A 24,955-nucleotide genomic window follows, 5' to 3' on the forward strand; every position below is an offset into this window, starting at 1 on the left:
ACACTATCTAGTTCCCAAAATAAGAGTAGCCACCATGGGCCTCTTCAATTTAACATAGTTTGTTTGTTCGGGGATTTTTTTGGCATAGAAAATGCTGTTGATATTTAGGGGCTGTAGTACAGTGATTCCTATTTGAGTTACATTACAGGTTAAGGAGGCTTTTGAAGGTTAAACTAGGATCATGTGACCTATATCAGTATTTCAACTACAGTTGCCCATTAGAAATGGGGGCAGACTGTGTACCTTGTCAGTAATGGGGCGGGGGGTTAGTTCTCCAGATGGACACTCTTTCAAAAATACTCAATTCATATTAAAGTCCTCTTACCTTTCTATTTTCCTCATGCCCTTAGTACTTTAGATATCATTCTTGTGTGCAAATATTAGAATGAATAAAATAAATGCATTAGTTTAAAAAATATTTATTATAGAAATGTACATTTAATTAGTTTTAAGGAATGTACTCAACCATAGTGTTAACATATTTCTTCCAAGTTGCAAACTTTACACCTTTAAGATATCTACAATGATAGTTTATTTACAAGTTTCAGAAGAAGTCATCACCTCACCAATACTGCAGACATAGTTAAGATGTTCTAGTCTCACTTTTTCTCTTCATTTCACTCTGTACTTGTAGAAGGAGCATAGCATGTGGGTAAAGTTCCATCCTAGTGCTAGTGACAGTCCATAGAGTAGAATGAGAGGTGCAAATGGATAGAGAAGAATTACTGTATTTTTCAAAAATGGCAATGCTGGAAAAGAAACAAATCCAAATTCATTTTTAAAAAAAGGAAATATGACTAATAAATGAACATTCTGAAAGACAGCTCTTATTACAACACGTGGGGCCAAAAAAGAACACATACTTTGAATCAGTAAGATGATGCTATAGATAGCCAGAACTATACTACTTTTACTACTCTTTTGTGTTACCTCCTTCTCATTCATGGCTGTGAAGAAACCGAGTAGAGGGATTATTTCAGCACAAAGGCCGAAATAGAGAAGCAAATCCGGGACTCAGAGAGATTAAGAATGAGGGATGAGCATGACAAATATTAATGAAACGGTGAATTTAAACCTGTGGCTGCTTGAAAAGCCTCTAAGAGTCCATCTATAAGTACCAACAGAGATGGATAATATTACAGGAAAAAAACAACTCTTATGAGATTTCCCAATGTAGAAAGCATTACACCTCCACTTTGAGAAGGTGAGATCTCAACTCATATCCCAACCCTTAGGAAAGAACTAAAACTCTCAAATATAAAATCTGTCCCCAGATACCCATGTTTCTTTCTTGCTCACTGCTTAGTGGGTCCCTACCCCATGCATTCTAACCTAAACATTTCTCATACAGGAAGTCCCCAAACTGAACCTGAGCTAACAGGAGAGTGATCAAAAATCCACTTAGAGAAACCACAATGTTGCAGTGTCCTGATCACAATTTAAAACACTTTCTCAAAATATGTGAAAATTCATCAGAAACCTGAACATAACATGTCACAAACATCTCCCCTGAACTAGAGAAAGGACTCCCAATGGGGTTAAGTGGTCCCTGGCAAAGCAGCAAGGGAGTGGAGGTGAGGTGGGAACAACAGCTCTGGCCAGAGGAGCCAGTCCTACATGAGGACGAGTGGTCTGTATTTACAGTAAGGTCCTGACTACCCAGAGTAACTAGAAAGGAAAGGCTAAAAGCAATACAGTGCTCACAAATCATCAGTAAGATCTCTAGATTTAATTTAACTCTATTTAATGGAGATCATTTCTTAACATAAATGAAGAATAATGTAAAAATGTTTCTCATTCATATTAAGAAAAATGAACTGGGAGCAGGATTTAACAGTAAGTTTGCAAACATATCCTGAGGTCAGGAGAAGTCTGACCTGATCTTCTGTGATCATCTACAGAACCATACAATGATCACAAAAATGGAAAATGAACCAAAGGTTTTAAACATACTCAAGTTCATATACCTATGTGCCCATACACCGAACCCAACCCTTTCCTCACTCTAACCTACTGTTGGTAGCCTAGGACCTGAGAGCCTGGGAGAAAAAGAAGAGGAAACTGGTCATAGGTTCCCCCAAGTAACTTGGAGATAATCAACATGGGTTAACATGGTTCCTTGAAATTATAAAATTTGTTATATAACAGCTATGCCACTTTCTAGCTGTGTGACCATGGGCAAATTACTTAATATTCTAGGCCTGTTTCCTCATTTGAAAAATGGGGATAAGTAAACGTATATCAAAAAATTATTAAGATTAAATGACATAATTCATAGAAAAATACTTGGGACAGTGCCTGAAAATGCTCCAATAAAGTAAGCTAATTGTGTTAAAATTGTGTTACAACAGCTTTTCCCCTCCGTTACATTTCTAGTCAACCAAAAAAAGTAATCACTTACCACTGTATCCTAGGAAGGTTACATAGATATAATAGCCAACTGCAACCAACCATAAGGTATTTCCAACTAAATATCCAATAAATGTGTCTGTTAGGATAACATCTGCCAAAGAGATGCATACAATGAATCTCTTTTCAGTGCATACAATGAAGACTTTTTGATAATATTTTGAGAAGTAATTGCTACTTACGGTTAATGAAAAAAAGCTGGATAAAATGCAGAATGACTAGGAGAGGATAAAAAGCATTCAGATGCACATCAAAGGCATAGCCCCACTCCACATCATAGTCTCTGCTTTGCCGTTTCACTAAATATTTGTTAGAAATAAACCTGAAGAAAAGTTAAGATTTCTTTCATAATACAATAAAATTAATTCTATAAATATTTACTGACTACCTTCTATGCACCAAACATTATTCTAGATACCAGAGATACAGTGGTAAACAAAACAGACAAAAATCTGTGCCTTCAATCCAGTGGGAGTAGACTGACAACAATGTATGTCAGATGCTACTATGAAGAAAAAGAAAGCAGAAAAGAAAGACAGAGAATACAAAGTTGAAAAACAACGTTAAATGTGATAGTCATAATAAAGTAACATCTGGGTAAAGACACAAGGGCAGTAATGGGAATTACCTGGGGCAGAGCATTCTAGGCAGAGGGCAGTCCACGTATGGAGGGGGAAGAGGTGGTGGAGTACAAAGGAGGTGGCAGAAAGCCTGGCATGTTTGAGGAATGGGTGAGGAGACCAGTGTGTCTGGAACAAGTGAGAAGAGTAGCAGGAAATGAAATCAGAAAAGAAACAGGAAGCCAGGTCTTATAAAGCCCATGGCCATTTTAAGACCTTTGGCTTTTATTCTTGGTGAACTAAGAAGTCACTGTGGAGTTCCCAGAAGTGTCGGACTTATATTTTGACAGGGTTCCTCTGGGGGCAGATCTGAGCACAGACTATAGGGACAAGAGTGAAAGTGGAGAGACCAGCTGGGAGCCTACTGCGAGTAAGAGATGAACAGGGTGGTAGCAGTGGAGGTGGTGACATGGGAAGGCAGAGCCAATAGCATTCGTTTAAATACTGGATGTAGAGTATGAGAAAAAAAGAAGAGTCAAGGATGACTGGGAAATTTCTCCCTTAAACAAATGGAAGACTGAGCTGCCATTAACTGAGGTGGGGATGGCTACAGAAAGAGTGGTTTGGGGCAGGAAGGAGAGCACAGGAGTTTGGATCTGGACTTATGTTGAAGATGCCTGTTTGTACGGAGAAAGAAGTACATAAAGTCTACAGTTTGGAGGAAAGACCCAAACTGGAGATATAAACTCATCGGTGTATACATGATATTTAAAATCCCTGGGCTGCCCTTGGCTTAGCAGTTAAGTGCGCGCACTCTGCTACTGGTGGCCCGGGTTCAGATCCCGGGCGCGCACCAATGCACCACTTCTCCGGCCATGCTGAGGCCGCGTCCCACGTGCAGCAACTGGAAGGATGTGCAGTTATGACATGCAGCTATCTGTTGGGGCTTTGGGGGAAAAAAAGGAAGAGGATTGGCAATAGATGTTAGCTCAGAGCCAGTCTTCCTCAGCAAAAAGAGGAAGATTAGCATGGATGTTAGCTCCAGGCTGATCTTCCTCACACACACAGAAAAAAAATCCCTCGGCCTGAATGAAATCACCCAAAGAATGAACATAGATAGAGGATAGGTCCAAGGCCTAAGACCTGGGTCATGCCCCTTTTAAAAGGTCAGGGAATCAGGGGGAACCAGTAACGAAAAGAATGGCCAGTGATGTATCTAGCCATAAGAACAATTATTCAAGTTTATGTCACTGTTCCACAGCATGGCCTATTCGTTCAGTTAACGATGAATGAATGAAAAGTAAAATATCCAGGTAATAGAAAAATTGATCTTCAAAGGAAAAGAACAAAAAGAGTCATTCATATTATGGACACAGCTGTGGAAATTCAGTGGACCTTTATATGTATGATTTCAAGGATACAGTTAAGAAAATACCATGCCTACAGTGTAAATAAAAATAGAAAAAATAAAGAAACAAGAGGGAGAACATGGTACAGTACTAATAAAACAGTCTTGTACTCAGTTATCTGAAAATGTCAATATAATAAAGCTTTACTCAAACAAACTAGAACTTACCAAAACATCTTCCATTTTAGACAAGAATATGTGCTATTAAAATGAATCGAGTAAGGGTAGCCATGGTGTGATGCCCTCCTGGAACACCCCTGCCCCCCAAGCCCACACACACTCCAGCTCCAGCTGTCCTGCCAAGGCAGCCCCGGCACAGCACACCCCAGAACCTCCCAGCCTGTGCGCACTCCAGCTCCAGCCATCCTGTCAGGGTGGCCCTGGCATGGCATGCCCTGGGATCCCCCAGCCTGTGCCTGCTTCAGCTCCAGCTGTCTCACCATGGTGGCCTCAATGCAGTGGAGGAACACAATGAGAACTTCAACAACCAATCAGAGCTGAAGAATACAATAACTGAAATGAAAAATACACTAAAGGGAATCAGCATCAGATTAGATGATACAGAAGAATGGATCAGTGATCTGGAAGACAGAATAATGGAAATCACCCAGAGAGAAGAGCAAAAAGAAAAAAGAATTTTAGAAAATGAGAATAGTTTACAGGACCTCTGAGACAACATCAAGCCTACTAACATTCGCATTATAGGTCTCTCAGAAGGAGAAGAGAGAGAGAAAGGCACAGAAAACTTATTTGAAGAAATAATGGCTGAAAACTTCCCTAATCTGGGAAAGGAAACAGACATCCAGGTCCAGAAAGCACAAAAAGTCCCAAACAAGATGAACTCAACAAACGAGAGACCCACACCCAGACATATTATAATTAAAATGGCAAAAGTTAAAGATAAGAGGAGAATCTTAAAGGCAGCAAGAAAAAACAACAAGTCATACGGCCGGCCCAGTGGCATAGTGGTTAAGTTTGTACGCTCTGCTTCGGTGGCCTGGGGTTCAGATCCTGGGCACAGACCTATGCACCGTTTATCAAGCCATGCCGTGGCAGCCATCCCACATATAAAGTAGAGGAGGATGGACATAGATGTTAGCCCAGGGCCAATCTTCCTCAGCAAAAAAGGGAGGATTGGCAACAGATCTTAGCTCAGGGCTAATCTTCCTCACCATTAAAAAAAAAAAAAAACACCCCAACAAGTCACATATCAGGGAACTCCCATAAGACTATCAGCTGATTTTTTAACAGAAACTTTGCAAGCCAGAAGGGAGTGGGAGGATATATTTAAGGTGCTGAAAGGAAAAAACTTACAACCAAGAATACTCTAACTGGCAAGGTTATCATTCAGATGAAGGAGAGATAAAGTTTCCCAGACAAGCAAAAACTAAAAGAGTTCAGCACCACTAAATAAGTCTTATGAGAAACGTAAAAGGGTCTTCTTTAAGCAGAAAAGAAAAGGCCATAAGTAGAAATAAGAAAAGATATAAAAGAAAAAAATCTCACTGGTAAAGGCAAATATGCAGTAAAAGCAGTGGATTAGCCACTTAAAAAGCAGTATGAAGGTTAAACGACAAACTAGTAAAATTAACTATAACTACAATAAGCAGTTAAGGGATACACAAAATTAAAAAATGTAAAATATGATGTTAAAAACATAAAATGTTGGGGAGGGGGTAAAAATGTAGTGCTTTTAAAATGCATTCAAACTTCAGTGACTATCTCCTTAAAACAAACTGGTATATATATGGGTCGATATATATGAACCTTATGGTAACCACAAACCAAAAACCTACAATACATACACAAAAAATAATGAGAAAGGAACCTAAACATAACACTAAAGACCATCAAACCACAAGGGAAGAGAACAAAAAGGAGAAGAAAGGAACAGATAAAAACTACAAAAACAACCAGAAAATGACTAACAAAATGGCAATAAGCACATACCTATTGATAATTAAATTTAAATGAACTAAATGCTCCAATCAAAAGACACAGAATGGCTGAATGGATTAAAAAAACAAGACCCATCTATATGTTGCCTAGAGGAGATTCACTTCAGATCTAAAGACACACACAGACTGAAAGTGAAGGAATGGAAAAAGATATTCCATGCAAATGGAAACAGAAAGAAAGATGGGGTAGCAATATGCATATCAGACAAAATAGACTTTAAAAAAAGACTGTAACTAAAGACAAAGAAGGACATTACATAATGATAAAGGGGTCAATCCAAGAAGAAGATATAACATTCATAAATATTTATGCACACAACATAGGAGCACCTAAATATACAAAGCAAATATTAAAAGACACAAAGGGAGAAATTGACAGTAATACAATAATAGTAGGGGACTTAATATCCCACTTACATCAATAGATAGATCATCCGGACAGAAAATCAATAGGAAACACTGGCCTTAAATGACACATTAGACCAGATGGACTTAATAGATATATACAGAACAGTCCATCCTAAAATGGCAGAGTACACATTCTTTCCAAGGGTACATGGAACATTATCAGCGACAGATCATATGTTAGGCCACAAAAAAAGTCAATTTAAGAAGACTGAAATCGTATCAAGCATCTTTTCTTACCACAACAGTATGAAACCAGAAGTCAATTACAAGAAGAAAACTGGAAAAAAACATGAACACATAGAGATTAAACAACATGCTACCAAACAATCAATGAGTCAATGAAGAAATCAAAGAGGAAATGTAAAAATACCTTGAGACAGATGAAAATGGAAACACAACATTCCAAAATCTATGGGATGCAGCAAAAGCAGTTCTAAGAGGGAAGTTCACAGCAATACAGGCCTACCTCAAGAAACAAGAAAAATCTCAAATAAACAATCTAACTTTACACCTAAAGGAACTAGAAAAAGAATAACAAAGAAAGCCCAAAGTTCACAGAAGAAAGAAAATAGTAAATATCAGAGTGGAAATACATGAAATAGAGACTAAAAAACAATAGACAAGATCAGTGAAACTAAAAACTGGTTCCTTGAAAAGATAAATAAAAATCAATAAGCCTTTAGCCAGACTCATCAAGAAAAAGAGAGTGAGGGCCCAAATAAATAAAACTAGAAAGGAAAAAGAAGTTACAGCTGACACCACAGCAATACAAAAGATCATAAAAGACTACCACGAACAATTATACACCAACAAATTGGAAAACCTAGAAGAAATGAATAAATTCCTAGAAACACACAACATTCCAAGACTGAATCATGAAGAAATAAAAATTCTGAATAGACTGATTACAAGTAATGAAACTGAATCAGTAATTTATAAACTCCCAAAAAACAAAAGTCCAGGACCAGAAAGCTTCACAAGTGAATTCTACCAAACATTTAGAGTTGATACCGATCTGCCTCAATTTATTCCAAAAAACTGAGGAGGAAGGAACACTTCTAAACTCATTTTACGAGGCCAGCATTACCCGGATACTAAAACCAGACAAAGACAGCACACAAAAAAGAAAATTATAGGCCAATATCCCTGATGAACATAGATGCAAAAATCCTCAACAAACTACAAGCAAACTGAATTCAGCAATATATTAAAAGTGATCATACCCCACGATCAAGTGGGATTTATTCCAGGGATACAAGAATGGTCCAATTAAAAACATACATTAACAAAAAAGGATAAAAATCATATGATCATCTCAATAGATGCAGAAAAAGCATTTGACAAAATTCAGCATCCATTTATGATAAACACTCTCAACAAAGTGGGTACAGAAGGAACATACCTCAACATAATAAAAGCCAGATATGACAAACCCACAGCTAACATGATACTCAATGATGAAAAGCTGAAAGCATTTCCTCTAAGATCAGGAACAAGAGAGAAATGCCCCCTCTCGCCACTTATATTCAACATAGTATTGGAAATCCTAGCCAGAGCAATTAGACAAGGAAAAGAAAGAAAAGGCATCCAAATTGGAAAGGAAGAAGTAAAACTGTCACTATTTGCAGATGACATGATACTATATATAGAAAACCCTAAAGACTCTACCAAAAACCTATCAGAACTAAGAAACGAATTCAGTCAAGTTGCAGGATACAACTGTAAAGTTAACATACAGAAATTGGCTGTGTTTCTATACACTAACAACAAACTATCAGAGAAATTAAGAAAAGAATCCCATCTACAATTGCATCAAAAAGAATAAATTACCTAAGAATAAATTTAACCAAGGAGGTGAAAGACCTATACTCTGAAAACTATAAGACACTGATAAAAGAAATTAAAGAAGACACAAATAAATGGAAAGATATACCATGCTCATGGACTGGAAGAATTAATATTGTTAAAATGTCCATACTACCCAAAGCAATCTACAGATTCAATGCAATCCCCACCAAAGTAACAATGACATTTTTCACAGAACTAGAATAAAGAATCCTAAAATTTCTATGGAACCAAAAAAGACCTTGAATAGCCAAAGCAATCTTGAGAAAGAACTAAGTTGGAGGTATCATGCTCCCTGATTTCAAATTATACTACAAACCTTCAGTAATCAAAACAGTATGGTACTGGCACAAAAACAGACACATAGATCAATAGAATAGAATAGAGAGCCCAGAAATAAACTCACGCATATGTGGTCTATATTCAATGGGGAAAGACAGTCTCTTCAACAAATGGTGCTGGGAAACTGGACAGCTACATGCAAAAAAATGAGACTGGACTACTATCTTACATAAATTCAAAATAGATTAAAGACTTGAATCTAAGACCTGATACCATAAAACTCTTAGAAGAAAACACAGGCAGTAAGCTCTGTGACATCAGTCTTAGCATTATTTTTTTGGACCAGTCTCCTCAGGCAAGGGCAACAAAAGCAAAAATAAACAAATAGGAGTACCTCAAACTAAAAAGCTTTTGCACAGCAAAGGAAACCATCCACAAAATGAAAAGGCAACCTACTGAATGGGAGAAGATATTTGCAAATCATACATCCAATAAGCAGTTACTATCCAAAATATATGAAGAACTTACACAACTTAATATCAAAAAACCAAATAACCTGATTTAAAAAAATGGGCCAAGGACTTAGATATTTTTTCCAAAGAAGATATACAGATGGCCAACAGGCACATTAAAAGATGCTCAACATCACTAATCATCAGGGAAATGCAAATCAACCACAATGAGATACCACCTCATACCTGTCAGGATGGCTATTATCAAAAAGACAAAAAATAAGTGTTGGAGAGGATGTGGAGAAAAGGGAACCCTCGTACACTGTTGGTGGGAATGTAAATTTGGTTCAGCCACTACAGAAAACAGTATGGAGATTCCTCAAAAAATTAAAAATAGAACTACCATCCGATCTATCAATTCTACCTCTGGGTATTTATCCAAAGAAAAGGAAATTACTAAATCAAAGAGATATATTCACCCCTATATTCATTGCAGCATTATTTGCAATAGCGGAAGCAACCTAAGTGTCCATCAGTGGATGAATGGATAAAGATGTGGTATGTACATGCAATGGAATATTACTCAGCCATAAAAAAAAATGAAATCTTGCCATTTGCGACAACATAGATTGACCTAGAGAGTATTATGGTATGTGAAATAAGTCACACAGAGAAAAACAAACATTCTATGATTTCACTTATAAGTGAAATCTAAAAAACAAAACAAATGAACAAACAAAACAGAAACAGACTCATAGATACAGGAGACAAACTGGCGGTTACCAGAGGGGTGAGGGGTTTGAGAGTGGGCAAAATAGGTGAGGGGGGTTAAGAGGTAAAAGTTTCCAGTTATAAAATAAATAAGTCATGGGGATATACAGGCATACCTCACTTTACTGCACTTTGCTTTATTGCACTTGGCAGATACTACATTTTTTACAAGACCCTCCACCAGCAAAAAGATTATGACTTGCTGATGGCTCAGATAATGGTTAGCATTTTTCAGGAATAAAGTATTTTTTAATTAAGGTATGTACATTGTTTTTTAGACATAGTGCTATTGCACACTTAACAGACTACAGTATAGTGTAAACAACTTTTTTATGCATTTTTTGGGAAACCAAAAAATTTGTGTGACTACTTTATTGTGATGGTGTGGAACCAAACCCGTGACATCTCTGTACATTATATGCCTATAATGTACAGCATAGAGAATATAGTCAATAACGCTGTAATAACTTTGTATGGTGACAAATGGTAACTAGAGTTATCGTGATCATTTTGTAATGTATATAAATATCACATCACTATGATGTACACATGAAACTAATAGGATATTGTATGCCAATGATACTTCAGTTAAAAACTAACAAAAATAAAATGAGTGGAATAAGCATCTAGCTCACTGCCAACAAGTTCCCATTCTGTGGTCCTCCTCCTGCTGCTCCCTTTGCTTATTCCTTAAAGAGGCACTTCCCAGGCTTCTGTCCTCAGTTGGAGTCTTACCTCTAGAACACAGAAATTCTTCTGAGAGAGCTCCAGGACAACTGTGGTTTTCACCTCCCATTTCCATATTAATGATGCCAGGCACGTCCTCATCTTGGCCCAGACTGTTGCAGGTTCACAGTCATCTACCCCAGTGTCTACTGAACCTTTATTTCCACTAATATTCAACAAGCCACCTGAATTCATGTCCGACATGGAGTGCTTCCTCGGCACCTGCCACTTACTCCTAAGCCAGAAACTTGCAGGCCATCCCAGAGGAGGCCTCGGCCTCTCCTCTTCCCTGCCCTCATCATATCCTGTTATCACGGAAACTCTCTAACCCCTCTCTTCTCTCTTCCCATGGTCATCACACTAGCCTGGGCCTTCTCTACTCCCATGCAGACCCCACAACTGTATCCAGCCTTGCGCTCTTCTCCAGCTTCTCCTCCCTGCCACAGAACAGACTTCTCCTCAAGTGTGAATCTAACATTTCCTTACTTCAAAGCCTCCAAGCTCCCCACCTCTCCCCCGCCTCCCAACCCACACATGCAACCTATGAGATCAAGTCCAATTCTTTTTTCTGAATTGCATTTAAGGCCAATTTCTCTAGTCACATCTCTTTCCCAGCCATTCAGTGTCATTCTACACTCTACACTCTACTCTCACTCTACGACCTAGCATGCTGTTCCACACTTCTATGCCTGTGCCCTTGGTACCAGGAATCAACTAGCCCATCTCCCTAAACACCCCCTCACGTTGTTCCTGTGGCGCCTCTGGGATGACCGCAATCATGTGTCATCATTTCTATTTCTAGGTCCTCACGCAATTCACAACACAACGTAGGTTCTCAAAAATATACTGAGTCCTTTTCTACTTAACTCAAACTACGATACAGACTAATACTAAAAGTACTAAACTCCAGCGTGACCTGGTTTCTGTGGCCCTCCACGGTCAATGCATTTATGGCAGGAAGCATGCTACAAACTATTCTTTTGAAAGCCTTATTTATTGAAATTTTTTCATATACCATGTTTTTCACGGGTATTTGGATAATGAATATGTGACTTACATTAGTCAGCAGTATTATTTTTAGATCACATTTTAGAATTTTAGATTAATAATGCAAAGCATTTACTGACTACCTAGCACATCAAAATCTATACTGTACTATCAGAAGTTACAAAGGAAAATAAAACGTTGGTATCATCAGAGGTTATAGGCTCAAAATTTTGTTTAAAATATTAATAGCTACCATTTTTTGGTATGCCAGGCGCTTTTCATACCACAGTCTTCTCAAGTACCTTACAAAATAAGATAATTAACTCCATTTTACAAAAGAGGAGACTGGGGCTAAGGGTTCCACAGTACTGGCGCCTAAACCCAGGTCTCTCTGTGACTAAAACGTTCCATGGTGTTTTCTCTGATATACAAGGACCACCACCCCTACTCAGCCACTGGCTCTCTACTGAGCTCACTCCCCACATCCATTCCCTTCACCCAGCATGCCAGCCACACAGGAGCACTCTATCTGTGAGAAACTGAAAAACCTAACACGAGATTTATACTTAGGACACTACTGTTGTTAAAGCAAACCCAGACAAGTCAGACTGAGAACTCTTCCAATAAAACCTCTGCGTGCATGTCTCTCAGCAGGAAGGCACCAAAAGTTTTGTAACAACAACAACAACAAAAACCCCTTTTCAAGTGTACTTCATTTAAAGCCAAAGATTCCATGAAATAACCCTCTGGATCGTATACGACTACAAGTGACCCACTGACAAATGCCACAGAAAATTGTGCCATCACCCAGACAACTGAAGCAGAATTGGCTAACTGCATAATATTTTTGCAAAATCGGGGATTTTATCAGTATGATATAATCATTATTTCAATTTACTTATTTGCTGCACTTTGACAATACAGACCATCCTTATCTTCTGATAATCTTGGCAGTCAAAATTGATGTTTTCATTCGTCTATCTCGTTTTACTTTCCATCAGCTACTATACCTCTGAAGCAAGCAAATGGAGGCTCTAAGCAGCATCTGAAAAACCAAAGTTATGGTACTTACCACATTAAAGTTGATATGAGAAGACCAACGCCTATACAATCTATGAATACAACCCAAAGGAGAAGCTTTATCGTCTCAAAGAATCCCATGTCCAGCACAAAGCCAAATCCTATAGTGGATACTGGAAAAGATTTACAAGACGCATTCAGGCACTTTGCTGGGTTCTAGGGATATGGGGCCCAGTCCCTGCCCTCCAGATGCCCACAGTCTAGTATGTAAACAGAACCCCAAACATGTGTTCTATGTAACTGATTAAGAAATGCAGACCACCTTGGAACACAAAATGGCCACTGCGATATCTGAAGTTTCCTGAGGAGGCCCCTGTCAGTCTGTGGTTCACCAGGGTAGCCCCAGCATTTAGAACACCACTAGTACTGAAAAAGCGTTCACATATTTAAGTCCAGGTGAAGGTGAAAAAAATCTTACAAACTTCAACACACTAAAGCTGGTTAGGACCCTTTCACTACACTACTGGAGAACTCAAGTAGTTTCTCAAGTTCACATCAGTACTTTTACAACTCTCACTCTGGACCTGCCTGATTGTGAAATGCAATTTCCAATCTCAATATTCCTTTTCACAGTAAGTTTGCATTTGGGTCTTGATTTATTTATCACAGTACTTAAAAGACAGAGTGATTCTGTCCTCTGCTTTTCAAAGCTCCCAGGTAACAGTTTACTCTGGCGTCTGCTTGGGACCTTAGAACCAGAAAGAATACAATCCTGTTTCCTCTGAGGAGATTTCTGAGGCCTCAGAAAGGAAGCAACTGCTTCAAATATCCCCAAATTCTGACCCATAATACATTTATAACAAAAGATTCTCCAAATGACAAGTCCAACGTGAAACACTCAATTTCTCCTTCAACTCTATTGCAGGTAAACTAACACTTACCACAGAGCCAGATACTTAACAGGACCAAGAAAGCAGGGTCATCTCTGGCCCACTGATCCTTTGTCTGCTTTCGATAATGAAAGTTTCTATAAACCCTCTGTGGGGACGTAAACAGGTAGAGCATCTGCCAGGCAGCAAACTCAAAGTCCATCTGCCGAAAGCGAAAAAGCCTTCTCAGGTATTTGTAGCGCTTTGCTCCAGCCGTGTGTCTTGCTGCATCCCTGGAATTCAGGGCTCCGTTCCCCTGCACTGGGGAATTCATTGACATACTTGGTAACATCTTCCTAGATACAAGAAAAAAATCCTTTTACAAGTCATCTCAAGAAACAGCTGGCTCCCATCACCCCTCTTTTGAATTATCCAGGAGGAAGATCACTTTACATTTCTGCCCCAATCCACGAGAAGAGACAGGGGTCAAAAGCGAATGGAGTTGTTTCTAAGGCTTGTTTTGGGGGCTCGAGAACTGCCAGCTGCACTTCAGGCAAGGATGGTACCACAGCCTTCTAAATCACCGTAACAACACTTATTCACACTTCACCTCCCTCAATCCTCAGAGAGCCCCCCCAGGTAGCTACGGTGAGGAAGGGAGGGAGGAAACAGACTCCCTGAGAGGTGAAGTAACCCCCTCTTGAGCACACAGATAGTGATGGGGCCAAAATTCAAATTCAGGCACTCTTGCTCAAAATTCCGCGCTCTCAACCATCAAGCCTTTAAGGGAAAGCCTTTCTTGAAGCCAATTAGAAACAATGTTACCGACGAGATAAAATAAGTGGCCTAATCCCATAGGTCCATCGGCGCGTGACCAGCAAGCAACTCTTTCACTAAAACGTGATACAAAACAAAGCAAAACTCCAATCCATAGCGTTTTACTCCCTGAATGGTTCAGCAGGGGGAATGACAGCGTGGGAGTCCCCTGGAACCAGTCGGAAGCCAGATGAACGCAGGTCACCGCCCGGCCCCCCCGCCCCGGCAGCCCAGCCCAGCCCAGCCTCCGGCTCCGCACCCCAGGCCTCCGGGACGCCAGCAGCGCCTCGCCGGGCCCAGAGGACCCCCGCCAGCCCGGGGCCGCGGGCAGGGTTAACAGATTTAGCAAGTAAAAACAAAGGACGCCCGGTTACATTTGAACCTCAGACACAAGAATATTTTTAGTATGAGCGTGTCCGAAACATCGCCTGGGCCACACTCATACTGAAACACCACTCGTTGTTTATCTGAAATTCAACTGGAACTGGGCGTCCTGGATTTCATCCGGCAACCCTCCGGCGGGCCGAGCAGCGGGACCCGGACACGGTCCCTCCACGGCCCAGGGAGGTCGGGCCGCGAGTCGCCGGAGGAAACGGCACCAGGCGAGCCCGAGCCGCGCGCGGACCGAGCGGCCCTCAGGCCTCACCTGGACCCCGCTGCGGCCTCCGCCGGGCGCCAAACTACCCCCCACCTCCGCCCAGCAGCCGAGCCCAGCAGCCGCCGGGCCAACTTCCCTTCCCGCAACGTAGCCAGCGCCGGGGACGTGACGCGTCACGTGCGCCCACTTCCGCCGGAAGTTGTTGCTGCCGGTTTCCGGTTCCTTCTGCCGCGGGAGTCGCTTGCTCCCGGCGGGTGGCGGCTGGTGCGGCCTGAGGGGGCTCGGGGCGCTGCGGGCGGGAGGCGCAGTCATGCCCCGGTATTACGAGGACAAGCCGGAGGGCGGCGCGTGCGCGGGCGTGCGGGAGGACCTGGGCGCCTGTCTGCTGCAGTCGGACTGTGTGCTCAAGGTAGCGCGGCCGGGCGCTCGGGCGTGCCGACGCCTGAAACCGGGCGGCGGGGCCCCGGGAAGGGCTCGCGGTCGGCCTGCGGGGGCCGTCAGGAGGCGTGACTCGGAGTTAGCTGTCCGGGGTGTAGACCACAGCTCCAGTTTAAGGAACTTGGGCATATGCGCTGTCGGAGCCTCAGATCCCTCCGGTGTTAAATTGGAGATAACGATACCGCCCCGTTGGGTTTTTTGTAAGGATTAAACCACTTGCGTTCAAGCAACGTTTATTGAGGGCCGCCACTCTGGGTTCTGGAGATGTAAAGAAGAATAAGACAGGTTTCTTGCGCTCTAGAAAAGGAGAATTACATAAACCTGGTACACTCCTGGCTCGTGATTTCTCCTCTCCCTGTTCAGTTGTGGCTGAATATGTACTATGTTTTCCCGGTGCTGGTTTGAATTGGTGTCTGAGTTGCAGTTGTCTACATTCTTGGGTCAGTTGTAAATGAGGCAGCTCATGTTGTCACCGTTTTGTATCTTGTGTCCCGTGCACTCGTCCGTCACCACAGCCACACGTCTTCTCAGGAGCCAGTCTGGACGGAGTGCGGCGCGCAGTGAGGGTCAGAGTTGCCTGGGGACCTGGGTTCCAGCCTAGAGCCCAGCTGAAGCGCAAGTGCGTTTTCCGATCACAAAGGCCTGATGAGAAGGGCAGTCGATTGTGTGCAATTATTTTTGCATTCGGAGATGTAATTTCAGAAAGTTGGTCTTATTTCCAAGAAAAGACAACTACCACAAAATGGACATCCACCATAAGGCTAGATGAGTGTTTCTACTGATTCACGATTTACGTTTGGTTCACTGATGTTAGCAGTCAGCCAGACTGGCTTCCCAGTGTCTAGTAAAACTTCAGAGTTGTTATGAATTTAAGTGGTTATCCAGTCTAGCTCTTTTTATACGGATGACGACACTGAGGTGCCCTGCCTTTAGGCTCCCCTGTCCAGGGCTGTTTCCAATCTGCTGCTTCATATTCAGCCAGCTCCTAGTAAATGCCTGTTAAGTGGTAGGTGTGATGCCAGGCAATGGTGATACAGGGATGAATCAGTTACAGTCGCTGCCTGTGTAAGCTTGGTCTGATGGGAAGAATAGACATGTAAACAGGGGCTAAATCCCTTGATAAGGGCTGTGTAAGCATTTAGTAAATATCTGTTTAATGAGTAGATTTAGGAGCAAAATGCCTTGGGAGCCCAGTGGAGAGCAACTTATTTTGCTTGAGAATTTGGAAACTTCTTACAGAGGAGGTGACATTTGATTTGAGTCTTAAAGGTTGAGGAGGAGTTGATAAAGTAGAATTGTGGGGGCTGTGGTGATTGTGGGAGAATCTGAAAGAACAGCATGTGCAGAGTTGGGGAGATGTAGGAGGGCCTGGAGGATGGAGAATGTGACAGAAGGCTTGAAAGGAAGGTTGCCATGTGTGAAGGCCCTTGTGTGTCAGAGTGAGGAACCTGGATTTTATCCAGACATTCAGCATCAGGAAGGCCATGGAGGTGAACAATCAAAGGAATAAAGTACAAAGAGTAGGACTGAGGAAAGAAACTCAGGAAGTAGAGGAGGATAATGGTGGCAAGGAGAATACCAAGTTGGTTTTTGCAGTCATTGATTCGTTTCTTTAGCAAACATTTGAGTGCTAAGCTCTAATTCAGAGGACATACAGATGAATGGGACATGTTCACTCCTGTGTAGAAATTGGATCACTGGAAAGCTGTAGGCAGAGATAATGACCAGGACACATGGCACAGACTTCGTTTTTGCCTCGTTGAGTATGTGGCCTTATTGATGCTGAATTAGGTCACTAGCAGAACCTGATGTTTATGAACAGTCCCTTAAACGGAAGTGCATTTACAGGTTGTGTTAAATTCATCCTGAATTGTGACTGTAGCTGGAGTGTAAAAGGGCAGTACTGAGGCCAAACAATGAGTTTTGCAGATCCAGGACAATATCCTGTCTTCTCGGATGGTGTCACTGGCAGCTACAGCCCACCACTCCCCATAGGGACTCTGAAGACCAAGGGAAGTTCTGCTGAGGTCTCTGCCTGCTCTGCATGGCCACCTCATTTATGATAAGATTTTTGATTCCTTAGCTCTTTGAATAAAGAAGTTAATCTGATCTTTTGGCAGATGGATGCTGTAGTCTCTCCTTGCTCATCTTTAACTCACCTGAAAAGCTGCTGGACCTCTAGGGAGGAATTGAACATAAACAAATATTTAGTTCAAGGTCCTGGGATGGGAGACAGTCAAGGAACTGGAGAGGCTCAGAGAAACTCAGGGTAATGGTGATAAGGAGGTAACCTCTAGTGGGGCTAGAGAGGAGAAGCAAGGAAAAAGATTCAAAAGGCATCTCTTAGACAGACTTAGGATTTTATAACTCCTGAGGGATAAAAACGGTTGAAACTATGCCCAAGGAACCTCAATCACAAGTTATCTCCTTTGTGCCTCTATTAACAGCTTCCAGACTTGCTGATTCCTCATCAGAATCACCTGGAGATGGGGGCCGAGAGCTTACAAGTACAGACTCGACTGCTCCCCCGCCTCCACCACAAATAATTTAGAAGTATCCCAGGTTGATTCTTGGGCACAGCCATGTTTGGGAATCACCAATCTTGACCTCAGAAGGCAAATAAGCTTGTGAGTGTATTAGTTAGGATCTAAGTTCAGGTACACGTTACAGAGACCCAGAATAACAATGACTTAAACAAGATAGAGAATTCCCTTTTGCTCTTGGGCCTATAAGTAGAGCCTGGAGAGCTCCTCTCCGTCTTCCGTGGACCCATACACCATTGATCTTGTGGTTTTAGATGCTGTGATGGAAGATAGGATGTTACTTTCACACTCATGGTCTAATATCGCCTTGCTTCCACATCATCAGGCTAGTAACATGATGGAGTAAAGTGGGGAAGGTGGCCAAGCCACTTTCCTTTCAGGACCAACCCAGAAGTTTTACCTTTCGGTTCCCCCACATAATCCATTGGCTAGATCTTAGTCACATGACCACACCCAGCTGCAAGGGTGGCTGGGAAATCTAGCCCAGCCAGACGCCCCACTTTTTAAAAAGGAAGAGTAGATATTAAGGGACAACTAGCAGTCTGCCATTTGGAGTGGAGGTGGAGGAAGATGAATTAAGATTTCTCTTTTAGGTTTAGTGTATCTAGGTGGATCTTCCCACCAGGCAGTTGGCAGTACGGGTTGAAAGCTTGTGAAAAAGATGGCATCTTAGCTACAGTTTGAGGAAGCATCGGTTTATAAATTATAGTCTTTTGTATAGTTACAGTCTTTTATCTTCCTCCCATTGTTCATGTGGGCAACACACATCCCATCAGCAGCCCCTCATGACGGAGTTTGGAGGAGGAACATAATAGTGCAAGGAAGCTTTCTGCTCTGTTCTGATTCACTTTTGAGATTCACTGATGCAGATGACAGTTGAAATCTAGGACCCAAGCAGACATAAGGACTAGGAAGTGGCCAGGATTCCTGGGGATGAGGAATGCCACAGATGTGGTATCCTGCAGCTTTTTCCACAGTAAAAACTAGGAGTGTGACTGGCACTTGCAAAATAAAGGTTTTGGGGAGTAGTTGCAGTGGTGGGATTGTTGTGTCAAAATCTGCTGGAGAGGAAATCCCTGATGACGAAGAGCAGGTGAAATTTGGGTTACATCTTTCCTGGTGCATGAACGCACCAGGTGTTTCTATGTAGGTAGTACTCTAGTCGACCTCACTAACGTCTGTCTAAAGTGTTTAGTACCAAGACTAAAAGTGTTCTGATTTTAGGGCACCTGATTCTGGCTGTTTGAACTTTTAAGGTTAACACTGAATAGGGTCATTCTGATTCTCAGACAAAGTTGCTTGACTCATTTTACGTTGGAGCTCACCTTCAGTAGGAAGACTTCACGATCTTTATATTGTCAAGCACTGTGTAAGGCTAATGTTTATAAGCAGTGTGTTTTACTTTTATTATTTCTTTAATAGTAATGTAAGGTTTTGACTTCTTTTTCCTTGTGAATTGCAAATCATAGTTTGATGTCATTAAACCTCAGGTGATTCAGAAAATTCAAGTTCCATCTACTTTTTCCAGATGTTATTTTATATATTTACATTCCCGGAAACCAAGCCCCCTTAGCACCTCTCCCTGCTTGTTACACGCTCACACTGCCAGTCAGCGCTTGTACGTGCCCACCTTTCCTAGCTGCTATTACAGCCCTGTGTAGGCAGGAATATCTAGTGTTGATTGTTTAACCTCCCACTACACTGATCTAGGACTGTTCTGAACTTTTTTTTATAAATTAGTCCTTGCCAGGTTTTAGTTACTAGACAGATCAGTAGGGTAGGGTGTTCAAAAAAATTTCGCTGCAATTAAATTTTAATCTTGCCTCTTTGAATTGTGAAATATACTTTCTGTATGTGCTTCCATGTGTCTAATATATTTTAAGTGCTGTTGTGTTAAGTTAAATTTATGGCGGTATATTCAAAATATTTTAAAATAACGAAGAGGTAGTATTAGGATTTTTATTCCATGTTTACCTTGAAAAAAATACTACTAAATTTTAGCTCTTACCTAGTTTCACAGTTGTACTTTGTCAAGTCTGATTTTTAATAGTTACAGTTTTTAAAAAGTCTTATTTTGTAAGAGTCAGAAATAAGCATTTCTCCTCTGAACATTCTTGTCGCAGCATCCTGCCTTCATGGCAGAAAGAGAATGGTTTAATCCGGTTTTCTTCTTCACCTCCTTTTGAGCTTTCACTGCTCAAAGATGAGTTCATTTCACATCAGGCCTAAGCAGATCTTCTCTCACAAATATATGTAAATTCGGTTAATATCTCCATTTCCTCTTCCAATTCTTACGCAGTTGAGCTCAGAATAGAGAACTTGACAGGGGGGGCGGGGCGGGGAAATGCTGAGATATATTGGAGTTAAATTGCTTGCATTAAAAGGATATAACAGGAGACTTTAAAGCCACTTGATAGTACCTTCCAGAACTAACCCTCCCATTCACCATTGCTGCTGCCTGATCCCTCATACCAGGGCGTGCAGGCCTGTAGCACTCGCTCCCCTCCCCGCTCCACTCTCCCCTCTCCCCTCTCCAACACACACTGCTTTCTTCTGTCTTTAGGAGTTCTTAAGTGTAAAAGTTTTAAAAACATTGGCGAAATCCCATTACTACTTTCACCTTTACTCTTTCCCTTTCTTACCCACAAGGAGCTGAAGATAGCAAATTCTAGATTTTTATATAAACATTTTAAAGAAAAGTATCCCATGGAAACCAGTGTTTTCAAGAACCCAAGAGCACCTTTAACATGCCCCCAAATTATTTTACACTTTTTTTATTCTATCCTTTTCTCCTTAAGCACCAGCAGTCAAAATGAATTACAAACTATTTATGTAATTTAGTATTTTCTTCTTTTGTTTAACTTTTATTAAAAGAACTGTTTTTAGAAGGACAGTTATTTTGTACTCAGAAAATTTCCCAGGTATTTATATTGCTTTGTGTGTCGTAGGAAGGAAAGTCCCCTCGGCAGTGTCTGAAGGAGGGAAACTGCAAAGCTCTGAAATACTCATTTTTTGAATGTAAACGATCAATGGTAAGTGGTTAAAGATTTTTCAAAGCTCATGCTAAAAATTAGCTATATGGAGTTAAATGTGTATGTGACTTGGTAATTATAAATAGGTTGCAGTGACATCATCCGGAAGAAAGGACGCAGATGCTATTTCTTCCTCCAGTGAGTTAAGGTTAGACAGCATTCATGAAAACCTGAGCTCGTTCTGTATTTCCACCACTGTGCTAACCACAGCTGCTGATCTTTATGAATTTCTGAAAGTATGAGAATGAAGTCTTGGCAAGTATAAATGGGTAAAAGTTGGTGTTGGTCACTGAATTCAGGTCATTTTGCAATTGTACACAAACCCATAATGTGGAGGTCTGAGGTGTAGGCACTGTGCCTTATGTGTAGATGTGACTAGGAGACAGCGTTTGAATTTTTAGTGATGGATTGTGGAAGGAGAGCCTGAGGACATTACACATGGCAAGGTTTCTGCTCTGACATTCTTTGATTTCAAAGATCTACAAAGATCTTTGGAATGGAAACTGAGAGCCCTTTTTTTGTGAAAAGAAAGTATGAAATCAGAAAGAGGAACATCCCTTTGAAGAAAGAATAATTTGAACGTGAACCTGCTTTTGTTTGTTTAGGAATTGCACTGCAAATCATTTCCCTTTTGTTGACAGGAGAAGGAGTGTATAGGACATTTATGACCCGGGAGGCCACACAAAGAACTTGAGCATGTTTGCTGTCTAACTAGACCAGGGTGGTGCAAAGTTAGATTAAATGTGGCCATGCTGTCTGTCCTTTTTCAAGTGACAGAGTTCTCTGTCATATTTTCCTTTCATTTAATGTACAAAAAGAGAGATTTTCTTGCCCTTTCTCACATAGTTTTGATACCAATGTAAAATGCAAGCCTTTAGATCTTTCAAGAATTTCAAATCATGTTTAGATAATTGAGAAGTCCTAAAGCACAGTTAGTATAGGAGATAATGATGAGTTATACTATTTAATCATATCCAACGACTGAATTCCTAATAAACTCCCTGGAATTCCCTGCTGAAAGTTCAGTCTTTGATCTCCAAAAACTTTAACGAGGGGCCGGCCCCATGGCTTAGCGGTTAAGTGCACGCGCTCCGCTGCTGGCGGCCTGGGTTCGGATCCCGGGCGCGCACTGACGCACTGCTTCTCCGGCCATGCTGAGGCCGCGTCCCACATACAGCAACTAGAAGGATGTGCAACTATGACATACAACTATCTACTGGGGCTTTGGGGAAAAAAAAAAAAGGAGGAGGATTGGCAATAGATGTTAGCTCAGAGCCGGTCTTCCTCAGCAAAAATAGGAGGATTAGCACGGATGTTAGCTCAGGGCTGATCTTCCTCACACACAAAAAAAAAAAAACCTTTAATGAGAAATCAGAACATTTAAAAATTTTTCAGTTTATCTACTACCTTCTGCAGAAATTTGTAATAATCTTGAATAAAAAGTAAAAGTGCTTCTGATCAGTTCTAAATATCAATACAAGGCAGAGCTTCACTTATACTTTGACACTGGAGAGGGCAGTCTATGGAACTTTCTAGCAGAGTAGTACATTCTTACAGCCTTTCACCAAGACTGTGATTCACTATTAGTCTTCCAAGATATGGAGTCACGTCACACTTAGCTAACGCAACTTCAGTTATACACACTTGGCAAAAACCTAAAATATGACAAATTGTGCTGGTAATTTTGGTTAATATTTCAAACAATGAGTATATAACCCAGAATGAAGGTGAGCTGGGAAGTTTGAATCTGCTGTTCCCTCATGGTATAAGCATCTCATCATCCTGATTATGATTCCCATGTTTAAAGATTATTAATTTTTTGAAAATATGGCTTTTAGCCACTTTATGTAGTGATCAGATGAAGAAATGGGTGTCTGTCCCACACTGGCTGTGTTAAGACTCATTAATAGGGTCTGTCTCCAAAATAATTCCCTCCTATAGAATTTCTAGGGAGTGATATCGACTCTATGTAATTTTGTCTCATATACCGACTTTAGGGCCCTCCACTCTACCCCACCACCCTTAGGAAGAGGCTACACTGTGAGGCTTAAGTCAGAGAACATGCTGTCATCCTATGAGTAGGTAATTTAAGGATTTTTAATCCCCAAATGGCTGTGTCACTTAACATTTTTCAGGGCTCTCGCTTCTTTTTTCTCTTGCTATTTAAAGATTTCAAATACATTTGAATATTAGACCAAACAAAATTTAATTAGAAAGTTGTTTGCTAGAAGAACAGATATTGAGTGCAGGTCAGAGAAAAAGATAAATCTAAGTTGGAGTCTACTTGAGAAGAAAATCCTTATTGTGACCTTAAATGGAACTTTTGTTTTTAATGCCATCAGTATTATTTTGTTTTTTCCTGGTAGCTCTGACAATTGTGTTTTTGATTGTGCTGGCAACTGGTTTATTTCTCTCATGTAGTGATACCCCTTACCAAAGTTGTGTTTGTTTAATTATGTTAACAAAATTTGATTTAATTCTACATTTATTTTTAGTTGGATGCCAGATCAAGATTCAGAGGAAGAAAAGGATATTGATACTATTATGTTGAAACCAAGATGAAATCAACAAAGGATTTTTCTCTCCAGTAAAACAGAGAAGCCAAAATAGGAAACATACTTTTTGCTACATCTGTTTGGTTGGACCAGTTTTTCCCTCCCTGGGACACTGGAGAAAATGTATGGGTTCTGTTTTTGAATATGTATGAAGTAAATGATTCTCTTGCTCTAAGTTATTTTTAGAAGAAAATTTTAATTGAACAGTTATGAGCTGGGAGCATAATAAATGTTTTGAGAATTGTTCCAAAGCACAAAGATCAAACTTGACTCCTCAACCAAATGACACAGTTTGTACATCCTTTGTAGATATTACTAAGGCCACTGATGAGACTGTTAAAATCAATAACATGGAGCCTGAGGAGAAAATGTCTATTGGGAAAGTTTAGAATAAAACTTTCTTTTACTCAATCTGTCCTATTTAGTTCTAAAATAAATTGTGTTCGATTCTTTGGAGAAGAAATGCTTCATTTGCACTGATTCACTGAAGTAACAACCTGAAAACGTTAATATCATACATCAGGCATAGCTGGATGCAAAGCCTGGAATTATGTTGCCATGGCTCTTTGCCTCCATCTCTTGACTGGTTTTCTGTTGCCTGGCTTCATTTTCAGGCTGGCCCTCTCTACATAATGGGAAAGAGGCCAGTGTCAGCCAAAAGCACACATCCTTCAGATCCGTGATTCAAAAAAAGAGAACCTCCTTTTCTAGGGTCCAGTAGTCAAATCCTACAAAAGGATTGTTGTTGTCCCTGGATCACATACCCTTGAATTAGACCAGTCCCTGTGGAAGAAGGGATGGGGCTCCATGATCTCAGCCAAGCCTGGGTCTTATGCACTGTAACTGGTAACTCCTGTCAGAATCACATTAGATGAGTGGTGGGCCTTGGCCCAGAAGGAAAGAAGGATTCAGAGCAAATGGAAACAACAGATGTTCACTATAGAAAGCAAGATTGAAAAACATGAAATGCTTAAAACAGAATCACAATATTTTATTCTGATCACTTAATACAGTAGAGAGCCAAATATGCATCCAAGTTTCCAACTTTATTTTTGGTGCTGAAGAATAATGAAGAACCATATAGCATCTTCATACATCCACAGTTCACTGGAGTTAGAGCAATCAAGGTATTCAGTAGCTCATTTGCTTTTTTAAAGGGTCATCTAAAGTTGTGAGAATTCCACACCAGCACTGGTTGTTGTTGCAGAATATCACTGAGGTCTATTGTGTGTATCACTTTTCACTGGGAAAGGGGAAATGATGGATTTTTTTCAATAA

At 40.8% G+C, this 24,955-nt stretch overlaps 2 protein-coding genes across 2 annotated transcripts; one reads left to right on the forward strand and one right to left on the reverse strand.

Moving 5' to 3' along the window:
• Positions 1 to 403: 403 nt before the first annotated feature.
• On the reverse strand, positions 404 to 15,247 carry UNC50 (unc-50 inner nuclear membrane RNA binding protein). Its single transcript, XM_058534495.1, has 6 exons — positions 15,158 to 15,247; positions 13,768 to 14,051; positions 12,879 to 12,999; positions 2,592 to 2,731; positions 2,402 to 2,503; positions 404 to 749 (listed from the first exon to the last, which is right to left on the reverse strand). Exons 2-6 carry the CDS (start codon positions 14,045 to 14,047, stop codon positions 613 to 615), a joined length of 780 nt encoding a protein of 259 aa, XP_058390478.1. The 5' UTR covers positions 14,048 to 14,051; positions 15,158 to 15,247; the 3' UTR covers positions 404 to 612.
• Positions 15,248 to 15,341: 94 nt separating this feature from the next.
• Positions 15,342 to 24,088, forward strand: LOC131399885 (cytochrome c oxidase assembly factor 5). The gene is made up of 3 exons (XM_058534496.1): positions 15,342 to 15,518; positions 21,039 to 21,122; positions 23,618 to 24,088. Exons 1-3 carry the CDS (start codon positions 15,420 to 15,422, stop codon positions 23,657 to 23,659), a joined length of 225 nt encoding a protein of 74 aa, XP_058390479.1. The 5' UTR covers positions 15,342 to 15,419; the 3' UTR covers positions 23,660 to 24,088.
• Positions 24,089 to 24,955: the final 867 nt, after the last annotated feature.

This window comes from Diceros bicornis, chromosome 40 (genome assembly GCF_020826845.1).
Source record: "Diceros bicornis minor isolate mBicDic1 chromosome 40, mDicBic1.mat.cur, whole genome shotgun sequence".
Classification (NCBI taxonomy): domain Eukaryota; kingdom Metazoa; phylum Chordata; class Mammalia; order Perissodactyla; family Rhinocerotidae; genus Diceros; species Diceros bicornis.